The sequence below is a fragment of the Haliaeetus leucocephalus genome, unplaced genomic scaffold (genome assembly GCF_000737465.1).
Source record: "Haliaeetus leucocephalus isolate CR32 unplaced genomic scaffold, Haliaeetus_leucocephalus-4.0 Scaffold306, whole genome shotgun sequence".
Taxonomy (NCBI): Eukaryota; Metazoa; Chordata; class Aves; order Accipitriformes; family Accipitridae; genus Haliaeetus; species Haliaeetus leucocephalus.
The window spans coordinates 1,764,101-1,784,139 of record NW_010972742.1 but is presented as its reverse complement, the minus strand read 5'-3'; the positions used below and the strand labels follow the sequence as shown (position 1 = coordinate 1,784,139).

The following is a 20,039-nucleotide window of genomic DNA, read 5'->3' as shown; positions in this document are numbered from 1 at the left end:
GAACCTCTGGGGAAAAAAAAAAAAAAAAAAAAAAAAAAAAATAATGCAGAAGGAAAGTACTCTCAGTCTCTGCAGAGAGCAAAGCAAATTTCTTAGGAGTTTTTTTCCACTTGCGCTGAGGAAGCTCACAGCATACTCAAGATTGCCACAAGTTGTGTTTGGTTTGGGTTTTGGGGGTTTTTTTTGGTACAGAACCTCATCAAAACTAGGCAAAAAGTCCTAACGTGGTATTTTAAACCCTAAAGCTGTTTTTAGTTCACCAAATCCAAAACAAATCTTGCAGAAATCTTAGTCTGTCTAAACTCAACTATCATTTTGCTGGTCAGTGCTTTTCAGTGAAATACTTAAAATCTCACAGCAGGTTTTTCAGTTTTGTTCACTTCAAAATTTTGGCAGTCATGAGTTTACTTGGTTTATCAGGTAGGAAACCTGAAGTTTCACTCCTTCACTCTTGCACAATCCCTTGCCAAATACAATTATTCTGGAAAAAAGAGGGGGCTTTTATCTTTCTTTTCAGGAAAAAAAAGGGGGGGGGAACACACCAAAAAACAAGATAGTGGTCACTCTTGTACTAATATTCAGTCACAAATGTTCATGGGGATTTCCTCATCACATGCACATACATCTTCCAAGAAGATTAATGATCGCGGTGCTGAACAGGTTGGATTTTTTTTTCCTGAGCAGGGAGCATGATTAGATTCTAATCTGGAAAAATAGATACACCAGCATATCTCTGTTTGGCTTGTAACTATCTGAGTAGCTTCTGGGATTTGTTGCATAATATTTGTTAAATGGCTTAGCAGAAAAAAGAGCACAAAAGAAGCTCTAAAAATTATTATGAGAAACCTTGTGGTAACAAAGAATATTTCCTCAAGTGGATTGGAAAAGAGGAGACAACCAATATAGCACATCAGTAATTTTCCAAACGGAAAAGAGCTCCTGTCTTTGTGGTGACAAGAGATGTTTTTTTAATTCAATCTTTTTAAAAAAAAAAACACCTCTGACATTGGCCCTGTGATGGGAGCTTTTTCAGAGGACAAAGGAGAGTGGAAATAAGGGGGAAAAAAGGAATATATTCTTAGTCTTATAAGCATTTTTTTATCACTGTAGTTGAATAAGGGCCAGATGCTGTTTGTTTCAAAAACAAGACAAAAGACAAAGAGAAGAGCAGCTGTGCAGACACAGCGAGCGCTGCAGCCCCGGGTACAGGCACCATCCTTCAGCTATTACTCAGCACACCAAATTAACCTTGCTATTCCAGCAACGTCCCCGCTGAGATAATTATATTTTTTTATGTGACTGTGTTTATGGCATGTGAGCACAAAGAGCAGCTAAGGGGCTTGCCAGGAATAGCATCTATGTACAGCAAAACCAACTTGTTGCCACTGCACTGCCAGTCCACTGAGAGACCATTACTGTTTTCCGCAGCCCAGTCAGACAGAGACAGCCCTACAGACCTGGGCTACATCCATTAGGATTTCTGTGCCCAAAAGGATCCAATTTCACTGTCCTATTAGTATCAGATAATTAAGATGAACTTAAAACCTGCATTTAAGTCTTACCCTCCCTTGCCTGCTGTGTAAGTCTGTATCATAGCCTGGGTGGGCTGCACAACATCTATCAGCAGAAGGGACTAATTGTCCTGCGCTGACAGGGCAGAACGAAAGCTCTCCAGGTCCTGGTGCAGACTGTACTACCCCAGGCTTCCTGGGGCTCTGCTCCCGCATTAGGCTCCAGCCCAAATCTGTTTCCCATAGCCAGATCCCTACCCCTACCTGACATACTGCTCTCCTCCTTTCCACATCCCTGGGGAGGCAGAGGGTCCCGTCCCCACCGTTTTCCAGAGGGGTGGTCATGCCTTACCCTGGGCACACAGCTAAAGGATGGCTGCAGATGTGTCCTCAGCAGGAAAGATGTGCTTGGTGTGGGAGCCACGCCTGGTGGTTCCCTTCCTGCTCCTTTTTGCAATAGAAATGTATTTTAACAGAGAGAATCAGTGACTTACCTCCTTATCCTTCTTCAGAAAACCAGTCCTGGCTGCTGAGGCTGTGTGGTGGGGTCTGTAACACCCATTAGTCTGGGGTGTGACCTCCTGCAGCAGAGGTCTGGGCACCTCTGGGCTGATACAACCTCAAAAACTGACCTTTTCCTGCCCTGAGCACTTGGCACAGTACTAGATTGGCCCCATTGGAGGGGAAAGAATCTCCCTATGAGCATGTTTTCACTTAAATTACAACTAGCATTACTGTAATGTTGAAAGAAAACTGGAGACTTCCCTTGAGCCACAGATATTGTAAATGCTTAGTTTTACAAAATGCAGTATTTCACCTAACATCATCATTCATAACGTTTTGCATTTTAGGTAGTGACTCTGTCTTTGCTGATGTACCCGGTGCTGAGGAGTCTCGCTCTTCAGCTGCACTCTGCCGTCACCGGCAGCTACATCTCTGGGACCCACTCCATTGCCTTCATCAACTGTCTCAATGAGCAAATTGCCAAGGATATTGCAAGGTACAGAGATGCTTCCCTGCTTGTCTGCTCAGAATTGTTCAAAAGTGGCTTCTTGTGGAATAAAGCTTTTCCTTGTCCCTCGAGAGGATCTGTACTTCTCTGTACTTGCATTTCTACCCGAATGGGGCTCCTTCTCTCTTACACTCTCTTTCTCTCTCTCTGTATCACATATTCACTTACAAAGAGCTGTGCTTTCTGAAAGAAAGCTGACAATTGCCTCTGAAGTCAATGCCACGGTAACATCAAACCAATTCTCAATTCATTCCACTGCCTTTTGTTTTCAAGACCCATTTTAAAGCCATGGCCCTAAATCTCTGGGTCCTCAGATGGATTAAGCCCCAGCCTCATGCTCTCTGATCTGCCACAGTCTTTCTTTTTCTCTAGAACAACACAGATAACAATTTCCAGGAGAGGTGTTTATGGAGAGGGACAAAGCACAGTACACTGCCATGAAAATAAGTAAAAGACAAAAGTGGTCCACATCAAACACAGAATAAGCACTTGTGAGGTACCACCTGGAAGCCTGCACTCTGCTCACCAGGCAAACTTCAGGGAATGAGGGCTTTACCTTGATTTTTTATTTTTTATTTCTCTTTTAATGTATGAGATACTTTGCATGTATTTTGCATGCAGAGGTTTTTTCACACATCTGTCAGTCCGTGACTCAATAGCTGGTTTGTTCAAAGTACTGAAACTGTGTTGACTGGGGAAATGTTTATGATGGACCATTAAGTTTCCTGCAACACCTCTTGCGCTGTTTTCCCTGCTACCCTGCCGCTTGCCAAAAACTCTCCGTCTTCTGTAAAGTGTTCCCAAACAGTCATTCAGGAACTGACAGGCTACTGAAAGGGATTTTGTGTCACCTTAAATACTGCAACTGTATTAAGAAATTCAAATAGAATAATATCTGTACTGCTTAATGTCTTCTGAAAAAAGGAGTAACTGTACATGGCTGGTGAAAAGAGCCTCAGTTCCTGAAAATGCTTAATCTTAACAGCTTTGCAAATGTTTTCCACTCTTTGTTCTTTATCTTGCAGGGAAGGGAGAGGAAATAAATCACTCCCCATTGCTAAGATAGATACATGTACTTTGGTGTTTTACTGGTGGAGTAATTATTCCTTTGTTCTGGAATTTGGATGAATGAGTTGTGGTTGTAGGGGATGACACAGGGCTTCTACACTCATTTTCCCACATACTTTTTTCCTGTGCTGTCATGTTTATTCTTCTTTACATTGCTCAGTGGAGCACTCACTCTGATGGATCAGTCTGCAAGGAAATTTTCCACTGGCTTTAAGGAAAAGGAGTTCAAGGTTTGTGAAAGCAGATTAGCTGCAGGTAGAATTCAGCATCTGGCTTGTTTGTTGCATCAGTTCTAACCCAGTTTATCTGGATTACTATTAACTTAAAATCCTCAGAAGAAACCCCTGAGTCTACACAGGAGATCTAGCCTCTACCCTGTGCCTGCTGTGAGAAATTGACCCCTTTGGGCTGGATGGTGTGGCCACTACAGCTCACATAACTTATCTAATGCCAGAGCAGCCTGTCAGCCTCTGGTTCCGCCTTAGATTCGTGCATATCACTTTCTTTGCTTTTCTTCTTATTAATATTTCATCCGTCTCAATTCAGAGCCTACTGTGAGGCAGGGACAAAGAAACACACATTAAGTACCCAGCCCAAAGATATCATGTATTATGCAGACATTTTCCACAGATCACGTTCAGCTTCTTACAATGTTTCCCGTTCCCATGGTGGCCGCTTGTTTCCGCTCAGCTTGCTAGAACAAAGTTCAGGATCTCAGTTAGGATCACAGTTTAGTGGAACAGAGCAGAAGCAATTAGAAGGTACTCACCCAAATCAAAAGATTCCTGTGCTAAAGTGACTTGGAAGTTGCAGGCAGCAAAAACAAAATGATTTGTGCCATGTGTTTGACATGACAAACGCAGCGGGGATATCTCCGCTCATGCTGCTGCAGTTTGTCGGTCTACAGATTAACTCAAGATGCTCGACAAGCATTAAATGCCTAGAACTGGCTACACATGGTGAGAGAAAACAACCCGGAGCCTCCTCGGATAGCTGGCCTCTCAGGCCATGGTCCCTCTGAGCCATCGGCAGAGAGAAGTCCGTCTCCTTGCTGTGCTTAAACATTAAACCCCATCCCACGAGTTAGCTGGGTCCATGCACTGGTTCTCCAGTGCACTGCTGGAGTGGCAAGATGCTGTAGGATCGTCTGGAAGGGCTGCTTTCCTCCCAGCACCTGGGCTGCTCCCAATTCCTCCCTGTCCTGCAGCAGAGCCTTTGCCTTATGCTCGTAGTTGCAAGGTAGAAACCTCTACAAACAGAGGGAGAAAGCAGGGCTGATAACGAAGACGTGCAAAGGAGCTTATGCACATTCAGACAAGAACCCAGCTTTCCTTATGGGTTAGAGGCCAGGTTGCAAGGCATGATGCAGTTGCACAATAGCACCTTGGCCGGGGTATCTTCAGGTCACAGCCACGGGGGAGGCACCTCTTGTGCTCCTTCTGCTCATCTTCAGGGGCACGGCAGCCAGCAACCAAGTCTGTCTTATTTTTACAGTTCATAATGTTGTCTTTCTGAAAGCTAAGAGTTTCTTAGCGACCTCCAGGCTGTATCATACCCTGGATGTAAGGATAATAAATTTTAACTTGCTCTGAGCCAAAAGCATTCTGGAGAGTGTTTTGAATTGGAGTAGTAGTTAATTGGAATGGGTTTCAATCTTTACCTCACTAAGAGTTAATTTTTGCAGGTTGTTGAATTGAGCCTTCCAAGATCTAGTAACTCCTGCAGTTCAAGGTCATCTAGAAGTTAAATGTTTGCATTGTCAAAGCACTTGGTACAAAGTAGTCCCTGGTGAGGCCAGTGTTAAAACCAAAGGTGAAGTCACTAGTGCAGAGCCTTTAACAGAGCAGCCTGCAAGAGGGACGGGGCTGCCATCTCCATGAGAAGGGCCCAGACATTGCTGTGGTCAGAAGACACAACATTTGACCTAGTTCTAAAAATCCACCCTGAGATTGCTTCAGTGCTCTTTAATCACTTAAATATCACTTCTGTTGGCAGACCCAAGCAGCTCTGCAATAACAAATCAGCCCACAACTAAAGGAGGCAGCCAGAGGGAAGGAATTTATTTGGGCTTCAGATTTCTAGGATGTTTTGGGTAGAAAAACCTTGATGTTGTTAATTTAACAAGATCCACATTTAGTCTGCTATGCGAGTAAGAGGCACAGTTTGACAGCATAAATACATGACGGGGAAACAAAGCCCTTCGTGTCCATCCTAGCCCCAGTTCTCGCGGTCCCGTGGCTCAGCCCCTGCCCTGGTGTCCCCGAGGCGAGATGGGCACAGGGCTGATGGTGGGCAGGGTCCTCGCACCATGTGAGGCAGAGGTCCTGTGTGCTGCTCCAGGCCAGGAGCAACACCCAACCTTCCTGCTCGGCAGGGAGGGATGGTGGGGAGGGTCCCAGAGCCATGCCAGGAGGACTTGAGCTGAAGCAGCTCCAGCTGGAGGTCACCTTTGCCTCTGCTTTCTCAGGGTAATAATTAACCCCAAATCCCACATCTGCAAGGTCAAAGCTGCTGCTGGCAGTCAGGGGTAGCACGAGGGAATGTCCCCGTGGCTAGGGGCGAGCACTGAGCCGCAGCGAGCTGGGGGCAGGCACTAACTCCCCTTCCTGTCTCACCCAGGGCCATCATGGATAAGAAGCTGGCTGCCTACGTGAACATCCTGCCGAAGAGCTCGGCCTTGTAAGTTGGGCTGAATATTCCCCAACAGAGGAGGCAAACCCAGGCTCCCCAGGGGGGTGAAGGAGGAGATGGATACTCCACGGCTCCGGAGAGAGGAGGCAGTTTCCAGAAGGCTGCTGGGTCTGTTTGTTGTTGCAGATGGTAGAGACGATCCTCACACCTGCAAAGTGCGCTAAGCTTATTAAGGAGTGCAGATGCTCCAACTGCCAGTGGGGACCATTTATTTCTTGGTTACTTGGCTACACAGAGATCTAGCAAAGAGCAAGGTGATTTATGGTCCTGAGGCCATGGCGCCTGTTTTTAGAGGATTTAAAAAGAAGCTAAGATAGGGAGCAGAAAAGGCCTTTACAGTATTAAGCAGCAAGGAAGAACAGTATCTTTGACCTTGAAATACAACCAGCCATGCTCTGCAGGTATCCTCAGCCATCCATGCAAAGCGATTGCACTTGTTAGAGGGGTTAATGAACAAAGCCCCAAAACAGCCATTTGCTCGTAGGAGCACCCTGGCCTAGCCCTGCTAGAAGAGGGGAGCGGGTCCCCACATCACAGCCTCCCCACAGGAGGGGTTCCTCACAGGGCATCCCCCCAGGCTCTCCCATAGCTCAGCTGAGGCTACTGAAATAGGGCAAAGCTAGTAATATCCTTCTTCCCCTTATGCTTCGTTCCCTATGAGCCGGAGCCGAGTTGCTTATGCACAGCCCTGCCTGCTCCAGCTGGTTTCTCCTCCGTGTCCCGCTCAGGAGACACTGCGACGCCTCTGAATACCTCCTCGCACAGCAACCCAGTGTGCAGATGAAATCATGATGGCCTTCTGTCAACATAAATGTTTTGAAAGGTCATATCTGACTCACAAGAAGTACATCTCCTCTCCTGCAGGGAAAGAGAGGAAAAAAGCGTGATGCTGCCACGCTCAGCCTCCCAGCTGCAGCCATGCTGCAGTCCCTGCAGGCACCGTCTCCTGGCTGCTACTTGGAGCAGGGCCACCACCGCACAGCCCCCCACCATGGCCGTCCCAGTCCCAGGTCCTTTGCCCTGCCATCCTCCCTGGGCAGCTCTCTCGAGGCTGGCACAGCCGAGGAGGTTCTAGTCTGTAAATCCAGGGTGCACAGTCGCATGCACAGCAGACTTTTGAGGACAGCAATGATTCCTGAGCACCACGTTGTAAAGGAACAGCCATGTGCAGAAAGCACCAAGCAAGGAAACTACCCCCCCCCCCCCAAAGGGGATCAGCATGGCTGCACCCAGAGCTGTGTTTGCTGATGCTTCTTTTCTTTTAAATCCAGGTATTTCTGGAAAGGGGAACTGGAAGAATCTACTGAAATACTGCTGGTAAGCGGCAATTCCCCATGTCATGAAAGTCCTCATCCCAGACAGCCCCAGCCAAAAGGGGTTGCAGGGTGGTTTGGGGAGGGTGACACCAACCTGCCCAAGATTTGGGACAGTACCCAGGGACCCCGAGCACCCCCCTGCAGGCATGGCAGGGGTGTCTGGGGGCGGCAGCCTGGCTCAGCCCCTCATCCTGCCACCACAGGGAACATCCCCCAGGGAAGAGCCCAGGAAGGGCTCCCATCGCACCACAGGCCACCGGCCATGCTGGATGGGTGCAGTGGAACTGCGCATGCAGGATTGCTCTGTCCCCTATACTTCTCCCTTGGTTTTTGTTTTGTTTTGTTTTTTACTCTCCACAGTTAGTGAAAACAAGGACATCCAAAATAGGCGAATTGTCCAACTACGTCAGGTGAGGCTCTGGCTCCGTTGGAGCAGTGGGTTTCCTACCCAAGGTAGGCTGCCATCTCATGCTCAGCCTTTGGGAGTCAGGTTCCTTGAGCCCCTTCCCATCCAGGGTGGGGGTTTAAGTGCTCCTGATGTACCTTGTGAGCCAGAAAAACCCAGAGATGGCACTGGCAAAAAAGAAAATGTTGGCAGGAATATCAACTGTTGGGCTTCAACCAGCCCCTCTGTACTGGGTACAAGGAGGGATTCTCCTTCTCCTAACACAGATTATTCCCTGGCTGCCTCCTGGCAGGATTTCCTGCATATCCCAAGCACTAAGTGGTAAGCACAGGCAGCTTTGGGCGAGGGCCCCTGGCAGTCAGCTGCTGGCTGTGGTAAACCCCAAAGTCAAAGCAAAATTCTCACGTGGCAAAAAGAAGATGCGGGTGCTTTGAAGTCAGTGGAGAGCATGGGGCAGGGCTGGCGCACATGGCTGGGAGCGGAGACCTCTGCTTCCTGCGCCTGCGAGTGGGAGAGGGTCTGTTCTGCTGAGGGGCTGTCAGTGACACTGTTCCTCTGCGTCTGTTTCCACTTTAGATCCATCCATCCCTTCGAAATTCCTGAAATCATCAGCCTGCCTATTGACCAAGGAAACCCTCTCTACCTCAAATGGATAGAGGAAAGTGTCCCACGGGACTAACTGAAAAGTGCAGAAAGCACCTCGCTTTTGGGGAAGACGGGGTGAAACTTGCTGAGCCGCACTGGTCTCACTGTGCAGACAGGAGTTACACACACACAGGGAGGCAGTTTGTATCTTCACGGGCTTGCTATAACACAGAAGCTTGGGATTGGGAATTTCATTTGCACTCGAAACATCCCCTCCTTGGCCTGACCCTATGCTCCAGGGAGCACCGAGCAGCTCAGAGGCAGCACAGGCTGAAGTGGGGAAGGGCCACGTGAACCAAGGGCTGTTGTAACATTGCAGATGAGGATCCACAGAGATGCTCAAGTCAGGACACTGCAGCATTTGGGGGCTGTCTCAGGCCACCAGCAGCAAATGCCAGCTGGTAGCCATGGCCTGGCAGCCCCCAACAGCCCCTCCAGTGCTGTACATCCCTGCAGCCAGTGCCTGAAACCCTGCCTGGCCCCCCTGCTCCCCCACAGCGGCTGTCACAGCATCCTGCACCATTCTGCTTCCTACTTCCCCAGCCTGGAGGCATCAGGATGTGGCCGGGCACCCCACGATGCACCAGCTCACACCTTCTCCTGCTGTCATGCAACGTGCTGGTTCAAGTCTCAAAAAATCCAAGGAAACAGCAAACTTGAGCAGACACTGCAAGCGTTTACCAGGAACCACAAGCAGCAACGCACTGACCCTCCGCTACCTGCCAAGCCGGGGAGAGCCGGGCTGAGCTGGGCAACATCCACCGCCAGTTCAGGGAAACCAAGTGCCAGCAGGACCAGGGCATCCCCAGCTGCAGAGCATCGCCACAGCTCTGCATCCCCTACCCACACCTGAACAGTGGCTTTCTACCCAGGCCAAGTTTAACCTTGTAAAAAGATGCTCATGTTAATAGTTTAGTGGGGCATAACTTATGGAACAATATTGAGTTATTTATGTGACTGGGAAGGGAATAAACAGGAGTGTTTCTTACCTGGGTAGGCTCACATGTTGTCGCAGTTAACAGGCGCAGCGTCCGCAGTGAACTGGGCAGCAGGAAGGGCCCATCATGAGTTTGCAGATTCTCTCCAGCTCAATGCTGATGGATGCTCCACTGGCTCCCACCTGCTCGTCTCGGGCTCATGGAGAAGTGGTACAGGGTGTTTTGCAGGCATTGAGCTGTGCCTGCAGGCTCGTGTGGCCCCATCAGCCGTCAGAGGTAGCGCAGGGAAGGCTCGTAGGTGCAGGAAAGAGAAAACACGAGGGAAAATGGTCTGAGCTCTGAGAGCAGGAAACTTTTCAGTGCTAAATCCAGAGAAACAGGGAACCAGGCAGACACCTTGCCTGGCAAAAAGGAACAAAGCACGTGAAGCGAGCACCAGCACCCCCAGGCCAGGATCTGCACTGCTCCCAAAGCTAAGCTTTGTTTAGCCCTGCCAGAGCTACGTTGTGCGATGTGCAAGTTTTAAGCTAAGATTTAAGTGGATGGGGGCCATTTGAGACCTCACCAGTCAGTAGGACTGCAAGTGAGGGCAGCCCCTCTCTACAGACCTCATTGCTGCAAGGGGTGTCCCTGTCCCTGCACCCCGCCGGGCTGCGCCCACACTCGCCCCTTCGCGTCCTTCTGCCGTTCTTGTGCTTCACAGCAGCATCTCTCCAGCTGAGGGCACATCTCACCCTGGCATGGAACGTGACCCAGCAGCACCAGCTGCATCGTGGCAGGCACTGGGCATCTGCCCACTGCACACACTGACCCCCAGTGCCCAAACTCAATAATCCTGAGACCACAAAGAACCAGTGATGTTAAAAAAAAAGACTTTTTAATTGTACATCAGACATATTAATTACAACTTGGATATAACGAGAGTTGGTTATTACAAGCAGCAACCTGAACTCATAAATCTTTAGAAGGTGCACAGAGTCATTATAATATCTATTACAGCTAATGCAAAATATACTCTGCAACAAAAATATTTTTAAAGGCTCCACATTCAATTCTCAGCAAGAGGCCAGGAGGAAAGGAAAGGGAACAGAGAGGGAGAGGAGAGGAACCAGGGCCACATGTTGTGGGTGCTCCCATGAGTGCAATGTCCATTGGCACATCCCGCGGGAAGAACCCCGCTCAGCCCTGGCATGGCTCTTGGCAGCCCCCGGCCCCCCAGGCAGCAACTCGGACAGTAACAAGGGCTCCATAGGCACTCATGAAAGGGAAATACTTTAAGCGATCCTTTGGTGACAAAGCAAAGGCAAGGATGGGGAGCGACCCAGCTGGCTGCAGGAGCTGCAGCTCTCCCTGCCAGGGATGGGAGGTCCTGGCAGCACGTCTCCCAAAAGGACAGGGTGCCTCTGGAGGTGCTCCCCTCTGGATGAGCCGAGATGCAGACCCTCAGGGTGCCAAGCACCTCTCCCCAAGGCACATCTGACCCTGCTCGGCTCAAACCATCTTATGGTTGCAGCTGGACAGAGCCTTGTCTCCCGGACCTTGCCCCGCACAAGAGGCCAACAGCTTCTCCAGTGAGCGCAACACTGGGCAACTCGTCAGAAAGGAGTTAAAATGCTTTTACCTGTCGAGCCAAATATTCAGGCTCCTAGTATGGGCACTGAAGCAGCTTGTGCCTGGCCCAAAGCCCATGGGCACGTCCCGGGGCTGCAGAGAAGCTGCTGCTCTGCACCATGGCCCCACACAAGGCATTGTCACCAGCACTGTCACCTCACAGCTGCACAAAGACCCAGTGCCTGCTAGATGAATTAAAACATCTGGCAAACTCCCCCTTCATGGGTGTCCCACTACGTTACTTTAGCAGTAGCTGAAGCCAAAGTTTATTTTTAAGGACCACACTTTGGCCTCTGGTTTGCAAGCATCACCTGCTCCCTCGTGCCGATTACACTGATGAATTTTTCCCAAGTAGTTTTTTCATAAAACAACCTTTTCAATTCACCCTCCGGTCGGCAGATCCCGCAAGCACGTGTACGAACAACGATGGGGCTATAGGACAGAGTGTGCTGACAGAGCAGGACCACGCAGCCCCCCAGCATCGCCCACCCTCAGTCCCCATGGGACGGCCACAGTGGCGATGGGGGAGAGACAAGGAGGACAACATTAAAAATATATATATCTCTCTCTTAGAAAAAAATCTAACAAATATGTCTGATGATAGTAGAATTTTTTTTAAAAAGACAACCACTTTGCTCCTGAACAAGCTGGCAGTATTGCTTTAGTTAAAGGAGGGGGCTGCTCCTTCTCTTCTGCAGACAAACCAACCCCACGTGTTCACAAACATTGACACTACACCAGTAACAAAGCGCAGCCACTCTCCAGCAAGGCACAGCCACGAGGCCACAGGGATGGCCACGGGGACCCCAGTACAGCCCCCTCCCCGTGCTCCCGCCGTCCTCTTCGGCCTTTTTGGTTTGTCTGCTCGTTTGGCACATTGAGGATGAAGATTCCTGTGGGAACAAAGGCCTCGGGCTCCAGTCTGTGAAATGCCCGTCGTGGTTTTAAGGCAAAGGCGTATCTTTTGGCCGACCTCTTCCAAGACCATGATTGTCAGAACAGGGAAACAAAGCTGGTGCATCACACACAGTCCAGGTTGCGGGACGAGAGCAACCACGTACGTCTGCCCCACGACCACGAAAGCTGGCTGCATGTGGGCTGTTTACATGGCATTTTCCCCTCATTTAAAACAAACCACATTCCTTTAATGAATGGATTTATGAAGAGGAGGAAAACCCCATATACTGGCTCTGGCGAGAGTTGCCCACAGTTTCCTATGGGCACAGGGACGGGCTGTGAAAGCACAGGTGAGGGAGGTGCTTTTTGCTTTAGCAGCAGGACCTCCTCGAGTCTGCTCTGTAAGGCTTGGACGTGGGGATAAGTCAGGGTGTGCCGGGCACCGGTGCAACGTCCGTCTGTGGGAGCAGGTTGTGGGGTGCCCTCCAAAGGGGCTTCCCCAAGGGGTGCCCAGCCATGCCGGGGGGACCCTTCTGGAAAGGCCAGACCCGCTCGCTGCTCTTACCACCACCGCGACGGTGCCTCGGGCTCGGCCAAAGGCTCCATCAGGAAAGCGCAGCCGGGCCACGCTCTTTGCATATACATGGCCATTAAAATAACAATTGTTAAAGTAAAAAAAAAAAAAAAAAAAAAAATACAGCGGCAAGGCTGCGGGTTTCACCCCCGGGCAGCACCGCTGACGGCACCAGCTCCGGCACTGCCTCCATCCGTGACGGTTCCCGGGGAGCCGGCCCCGGCCGGGACCCCCAGCACGGAGGGGTCCCAGCCCTCTCCGCAGGCCAGTGTCCCTTCCTCTACTTCACAGCGAGGGTTTCCCCATCATCCCGATCTCCTCTGGTTTGGCTCCGGGAGAGGTTGAGGGGCTGGCGGGGCTCAGTAAGGGGTCGTGCCTTCCCACTCCACCAGGTACTGCACCTTCCCCTCCAGCGTCACCCGCCGCGCCAGCACCTGGTACTTCTCGCCGCAGACCAGCCTGCCCGCCGCCCCGAAGTAGCTGCTGATGGAGGACTTGAGGTGGGAGAGCGAGGAGTCATCCTCGCTGATGCTCTCGAAAGTGTGGCTGTCGATGCCGTCGTCCGGGCGGTCGGGGCCGCAGGCTGCCTCGCTGCCCTCGGGGGTGCCCCCGGCCGGGCGCCCACCCGTCGTCTCCCCACCTCTCCTCTTCGCCCCCGCCGAGGCGTAGGCTGGCGCTGCCAGCTTGCGCTTGCGGCTGCCCACGGTCCTCTGGCTGCGAGGGAGGGGACAGACGAGGGGTGAGGGCAGCACCCAAAAGGTGCCCCCCCCCCACCACCATGCTGGCTGCGCCTGCTGAGCCTGGAGGGAGCACGCCGGGAATTCGGGTGAGCCCAGCAAGGACGGACAGCTCCGACCCTGCACACCCAGCGAGGCAGCGCCACTTTGGGACCACCAGCCTGTTTTGGGAGGCAGGGAGGAAAGGCTCCCCGATGCGGGACATCCCTGTGCCAGGACACAAGAGTGCTGCAGGGGAAAGGGGCAGCCCCTCGCCCCCCTGGCCGTGCCACTGGGACCCCTCTCTGGAAGGGGGCGAGGGGCCACAGCCCTCACCTGGACTCGTAGGAGAGGCTCGTGGTGGCCGAGCCCGAGGTGCTGGCGGCATCTGTGGAGTCCACGTCCGATAGGAACGTCTGTCCCGAGCTGGCACTGGGGACGGGATGCAGCATCGGCCCCAGCCCGGCGCGAGATGCACCGCGGCCCCCCACCGCCTCCCCAGCCCTGTCTTTGCACTTGAGTGTTTAAACCTCCCTCCCTCGCCACCCGCACCCCCGGGGCCAGCCGCACGGACCTTTTCAGGCTCTGAATTTCATCCAGTGTGAAGTCAAAGATGCTGGCCAGGTGGTGGTTGGTGCTCCAGGCGGAGGTGAAGTCGCTCTGCGCCGCGAAAACAAGCTCACTCGTCACTGCCGAGCGGAGCGGTGCTGCCCGCGGCCCCGGCATCGTCACCCTCTGCCCAGGCACCACCACGCTCCTTCCCACGGCCCCTGGGAAGCGGGCTTGGCACAGAACATTTGCAAACCCCAGGGCGAGGGACAGGGGCTCTCCCTGCCCGTGGGAGTAGGGGAACCTCACGGGGAGCCCCAGGGATGGGTCTGGGGGTGCGGGGCGGGGGGGGGGGTCCCACTCAGCTGCCAAATCCCGGGATGGTCGCGCAGAAGAGGGGGTGAAGGACTCACGCTGGGAATGGCGTCCTCCAGCAGGAACTTGGCCCTCTTGCGCCGTGCCGCTCGCCGCTTCTGCTGCTGGAGCTGCCGCGGCAGCAGGCTGCAAAGCAAGGAGGGGGTGAGGCTGCCGGGTCGCCCCAGGGGAGCGCAGGCATGGGGTGCTGCGGGGGGCTGCCTGGGCAAATTTGGCCACTCACCTGTCTTTATGGACATATTTGCTTTTTCCCCTCTTCTTCAGCTCGCAGGAGCTGCTCTCGCCCACGCCGGGGGCTTTCTCTGGCAGCACCTTGCTGGGGGGGTTCGGTGGGACGCGGATCCGCAGGCGAAAGATGCATTTCTTCTTTTTGATTTCTTTCCCACACAGAAACCTGGGCGGCAGAGGGGAGGAAACAGCCCTTAGCCGGGGGCAGGGGGCGGCCACAGGAGCATCCCGCATCCCATCCTGTCCCCATCCCTCACCCCACCGTGCCCGGGGGCTCACCTGCTTTTATAGCTGTTGAGTGCATTGAGGAGGTGGGGGCCGCGCTCAGAGATTGGGGTGCCCGTCAGCTGCGGAGAGACAGCAGAGGTGAGGCAGGGCTCGGCGCCCGCTGTGGTTATGCAAAAACTAAACAGACGGGGGAACTCGAACTCCGGGTTTCGGCTCCTGCCCAAGGTCAGGGAGCGAGGGAAGCCAAAGCCCAGAGCCACCTGGGTTTGGCATCGGCTGCCCTCGGTGCAGGGGAGGGAGGCGTCTGCAGGGAACCGATCCGTCCCGACGCGGTGACAGGTTTCCAACATGCTTGGGTTTTAGCACTTCTCCCAGCTCTAGTTCCGACCGGGAAACTTGCCAGGTATGACACCCGAACAAAGGGAAATCCCAGTGCAGAGGAAGGCGATTAAGCTCATTCTGAGCAGGAGCCGCCCGTGCCGAGCGCTGCACGAACCGGGGGTTTTGCAGAGATGCCCAAGCTCGTCGGCGCGGGGCTGCTGGCGCGGTGGCACTGCCAACACGCGGGCACATCCCTTTCCACCATTCACCCTTGGCCTGCCCCAGCTGCACCCCAGCCACAGGAAAGATCCGTCGGCTCTGCCCAGGGCTCAGCACTGCTTCCTGGCTCCGGGAGCAGCATCCTCCAACGCTGCCCGATGGGGACACCCTGCTCCGACACCAGCCCCAGGGTGGGTGAACTGTCGTGTGTTCCCAGTGGGTGCAAACACCCAGAGATACCGGGCAGGTGTTTTAAAGCTCCTTCCCTGCCGGGGACCGGCCGAGGAGCAGCCGGCTTGGGCCACGGTGAGCGGGCACTCCCAAAGCTCCGACCCTTTCCCAACAAGCAAGACGCAAACACACCTCGAGGTTGGCGGCCGCTGAGGGGGAAGCCAACCCAAACAAGGGGCAGAACTCACTGCCCCGCCATTTCACCACGAGCACTGCCCTTCACCGGCCAACCTGCCCCAGCCTCAGGGGCTCGGCTGCCACGGGAAAGGAGGGTCCAGTCCCTCCCAGCCGAGGTTTCAGGGACAGCCGGCCATGACTTACATCCCTGGCAGCACCTCTCCCTCCCCGCGGCTGCTCTCCAGCCTGGCCCTGGGCTGCGCGTTTTTACCTTCCCGAGCTGCAGCGGATCCCAGTGGTGGTTCACGAAGGCCAAGATCTCCTCAAAGTCGAAGTACTTCTTCTTGCTCTGTACGCCCAGGTTGTAGAGGGCGAGATGGACGACATCCACCCTGCGGGAGCAAAGGGGGCGAGAGGGTCAGCAGCCCACCCTCTCCCCAGCAAGACGGTACCCACCACGATGCTCTGCTCCGCCAGCGCTGCTTGAGCACAGTGCCCAGCACAAACCTCCCAAAACCTTCTCGCTGGAAGCTGGGACCAGTCCCACACTCCATGGGGGTACCAGCCCTGGCCCAGACACATCCCATGGGATGCTGCAGCCAGGACAGCATCCCCTGAGCTTTGGGGAGGGGTGGGATGCTGCCTGCAGCTGGGGGGAACCCCAAACATCAAGACCCCTGAGCCCAGGAGCTGGAGGACATGCTGCTTCCAGGATGAATGCCCAGTTTTCCAGCTTTTTAATAAGCCCCAGCCGTGTGCTCTTGCTGCAGCTAAGTACGGGAGCAGGATGGCTCTTATTCACATGAAAATAGACTGTCTATTTTAACAACCTAATCTATCCTGTGGGATTTTACACTTGCATCTCTGAAAATGAAAGCCAAGCACCACATCGTGCAGGATTTCCCTTGTTCTTCTTCCAGCCTGCTGTGCTGCTCAGTGCAACATCCCCGAGGCAGCCGCATCCCAGCAGTGCGTTAGCACCAGCACCGCAGACGAGCACAAGGGGAACAGCAGGGAAAAGCTGGGCTGCTGGCACAGTTCATATACTTTTAGACCATCAAGGTACGCTAGAAAGTACCACTTGTACACTTGTATTTAATCGCAGAATTTGACAACTTGTCACCTGATAGCTTTCTGCAGTTATCTTCTGGCAAATTTGTACCTTGGCTCCCGGACAAACAGTAGGTTTGGGGCTTATCGAGAAACAGCTTCCCTGGGAAACAGCCCCGTGGGGCTGGGCAGGAGAAGCTGCACACCCGGGACCCGCAGCCGACCAAAGGCCCCAGCTCAGGGCTGTGCTGGGATGAGCGGGACATGCTCCGCGAACTCATGCTGCTGAAACCCAGCTCCGGGGCTGGCCCCAGGGCGAGGGCTCGGCAGCACCGGGCACCGGCCAGCCCGGTGCCCTACGGCCACCCCGGCACATTCCAAAGGAGCTGGGGCCATTTCTTACCATCTCAAGGGCAGGCGCTTGATGTATTCAGGTCCCTGGTTGCATACGGAGCAGAAAAACACATAGAACCTGGAAAACATCAGGGAGGGAGAGCGCTGGGGGTGGGGGTTGGGGTGAGGACAGTGCTCCAGGTGCCAACAGCGACAGCACGGCCGGGAGGAGCGGGGCTCTGCGGGACCGGGATCGGGGAGATACAGCCTGGGAATGTATCCGTGCACGAGCAGCTCCAACATCCAGCACCCACCCAGCAAAGTCCAGAAGGGACGTACCGGTCTCCGAACATCATGGGGTCGTTGAGGCACTGGGTGCAGGCTTCATGGAACCACTGCCGGCAGCGGTAGCACTGCAGCATCTTCAGGTACCACCTGGGGAGGGAGAGGAGGTGGGCGATGGCGAGGGCAGCATGTGGCAACCACTGCCCCAGCCCCCTCCCAGGCATGGACATCCCCCCCCGGCCAGGGGGGCCAGAAAGTCTGGCCCTAACTTGTATTTTCTGCCACCACGGAGGTGGGTGCAAACGCCTCCGGGAGCGAGCGGAGACCCCGATGGCAGAGGCAGCACAGGCTGCAAAGCCACTGGCCCCAGAGCAGTCCCCTGCAAGCTAGGGACTCCTCTCTCGGGGGCAAAAAACCCCCACCCCGATCCCATCTTCCTTTTGCGAACGTTTTTCCCCACAAAACCAAATGCAACGACCCTCCCGGCCCGCAGGCAGGGGGCTTACTCGCCGGGGCCCCCGCAGTAGCAGTAGCATTGCTGTTGGTTGGTCCGGTGCGGGGAGTCCCACTCGAGCAGGTCGGGGTTGTAGGACAGCACCATCTTGACGGCTTGCAGCGTCTTGGCGATGGCTCCCTTCTTCAGGGCCCCCCCCTTCTGCAGGAGCGAGCAGGACGGGGAGGGGGTCAACACAGCCGCCCGGTGGGCCGCATCCTGCACCGCTGCACTGAGGGTGGGCAGCACGCGGAGCCGGCGGTCCCGGGTAGCCCACTCACCCGCACAGCCAGGGCGAATATGCAGCGGCGGCAGAACCACGGCGTTCCCAGCGGACCCTCGCCGCCGCTCGCCACCGGGACGTGGCACTGCTGGTGATAACCTGCGGGAGGGCTCGGCATCAGCGCCACCGGTCCGGCCGGACCCTCGCCCTCGGGGCGACGCGCCCGCACTCACCCAGCCCGCACTTCCCGCAGATGAGGATTTCGTTCATGGGGCCCGACGTCTTTCCCAGGCAGATGTTGCACTTGGGTTCCTCCCCGGGGACGCCGGCTGCGGGATGGGTACGGCAGAGTTGGAGACACGCGAGGCGCAGCCACGTCTCCGTGGCGCCGGGAAGGAACCCCCGGCGTGGCGGTGGGAAGGGAGGAATGGGGTAGCACTCACCATGCTGGATGTCCTTCCAGAGGACCCAGTACTTGGAGTTGTCCTCAAACGTGACGAGGCAGCTCTGCTTGGAGCCGCTCACCTGCGGGGAGAGAGCGGGAAGAACCGCCGGGCGTCAGCTCCCATTCCCAGTGCTTCCCTCTTTTCCCTGGTGAGTGGCCCTGCCTCTTGTGGCTGCGGGAAGTCGGGTTTGGGCTGTGATCCCCAGGGGCAGGACGTCAACCCAAAACGCTCCCTCTGACCAAAGGCATGTCGGGGCCCAGGCCAGCACCCCTCCGAGCCGCGAGCCGACCCAGGGAGCGGCACTAGCTACGCTTTGGGTGCCCACGTTACCCTTTTGGGTGCCCACGTTACCCTTTTGATCTTTCCGAGGTAATAGAGCCCGTCGGTCCAGCGGCACAGCACGTACTGCCCCTCCGTCAGCTTGACCATGAGCTCTCGGCAGCCGCTGCCCCTCCGCGCCGAGGCGGCAGCCGGGGCTTGCTGGACACGGCCAGCGGCCGCGTAGACATCCCGGATGATGGGGTTGAGCTTGGCGGTCTCCATCAGCAGAGCCTGGAAGGGACGGACGCACACGCTCGTCGCCCTGCCCTCGCGTCGCGACACAATGCGCCCATCGGCCGAGCAACGGCATCCCGGAGGGTTTTGCCGGGGAGCAGCAAGCCCCGGGCTGGTTCAGCCCCACCAGCGGGGGCTCAGGACCCGCAAACCAAGTGCTGACGAGCCGGGTTCATGCGCGTGAAATCCAAGGGAGCAGCCGCGATCTTTGCTACTGTTCAGCAAGAGTGAATTAACCCCTCAACTGCCTCGGCTCCCGCAGCACAGAGCCACCCCGCCGCGGGGCACGGGGACACGCCACAGGCCTGCACGGCCCCAGCCTCGGGAAGGGGCACGTGAGGGATAACAGCTTTAGATTTAACGGGATTTTTTTTAATTCACAGTTTCCTAGCAGTTTCGCGGGCTCCCAAAGCAACGAGACAGCTGCACGAGCGGGGAAGCGGCAGCACTACACGCAGCGAGCGAAACCGAGCGGCCGAGTTTCGCTGCCGGAGGGTTTGAAGCGCGCAAGGCGGACGGCGGGTGCTCAGCCGGCCACCCCCACCCTGCGGCCGGAGTTGCGATCCTTAACAGACATCGCTAAACCGACCTGAAAGTCCCTTTTTCCCCCTGCTTTGCTGCTCCCATCGCAGCGACACGCGTGACCTCACGCTGCCGATCACGACCCCAAAACCTCACCGTGCTGGAAGCTCTGCCCGGATCGTGCTATTAATAACGCTCTCGTTTCCCGAGAACAGCCTGAACGGGCAGGAGCAATCGAACTTACAGTAAACCGGGTGCGACCCAAAAAAACCCCAAAAACAAAAAAAAAAACCAACAGAAAAAGCGAGCTCCTCCGGGACCGGGGCTGGCAGGAGCCGCAGCAGCGAGCTGCGACATGTCACCCAGCGGGATTTTCGCGTCGGGAGCGATTGATTATGAAAGCGGAGGCGGCTCCGCGCCCCCCCCCCCCCCCCTCCCCCCGGAGGCCCCCCGGGGGGGGGGGGCGGGCACGGACACGG

At 54.9% G+C, this 20,039-nt stretch overlaps 2 protein-coding genes across 2 annotated transcripts; one reads left to right on the top strand and one right to left on the bottom strand.

Moving 5' to 3' along the window:
- Window positions 1–2,383: 2,383 nt before the first annotated feature.
- On the top strand, window positions 2,384–8,683 carry CUTA (cutA divalent cation tolerance homolog (E. coli)). The gene is made up of 5 exons (XM_010570772.1): window positions 2,384–2,511; window positions 6,211–6,270; window positions 7,554–7,599; window positions 7,959–8,008; window positions 8,581–8,683. The coding sequence occupies exons 1-5, from the start codon at window positions 2,384–2,386 to the stop codon at window positions 8,681–8,683; spliced, it is 387 nt and encodes a 128-aa protein (XP_010569074.1).
- Window positions 8,684–13,717: 5,034 nt separating this feature from the next.
- PHF19 (PHD finger protein 19) lies at window positions 13,718–19,026 on the bottom strand. Its single transcript, XM_010570771.1, has 13 exons — window positions 18,835–19,026; window positions 18,481–18,562; window positions 18,271–18,366; window positions 18,096–18,196; window positions 17,828–17,976; window positions 17,376–17,471; window positions 17,107–17,175; window positions 15,925–16,045; window positions 14,817–14,884; window positions 14,533–14,703; window positions 14,348–14,435; window positions 13,960–14,045; window positions 13,718–13,817 (listed from the first exon to the last, which is right to left on the bottom strand). Exons 1-13 carry the CDS (start codon window positions 19,024–19,026, stop codon window positions 13,718–13,720), a joined length of 1,419 nt encoding a protein of 472 aa, XP_010569073.1.
- Window positions 19,027–20,039: the final 1,013 nt, after the last annotated feature.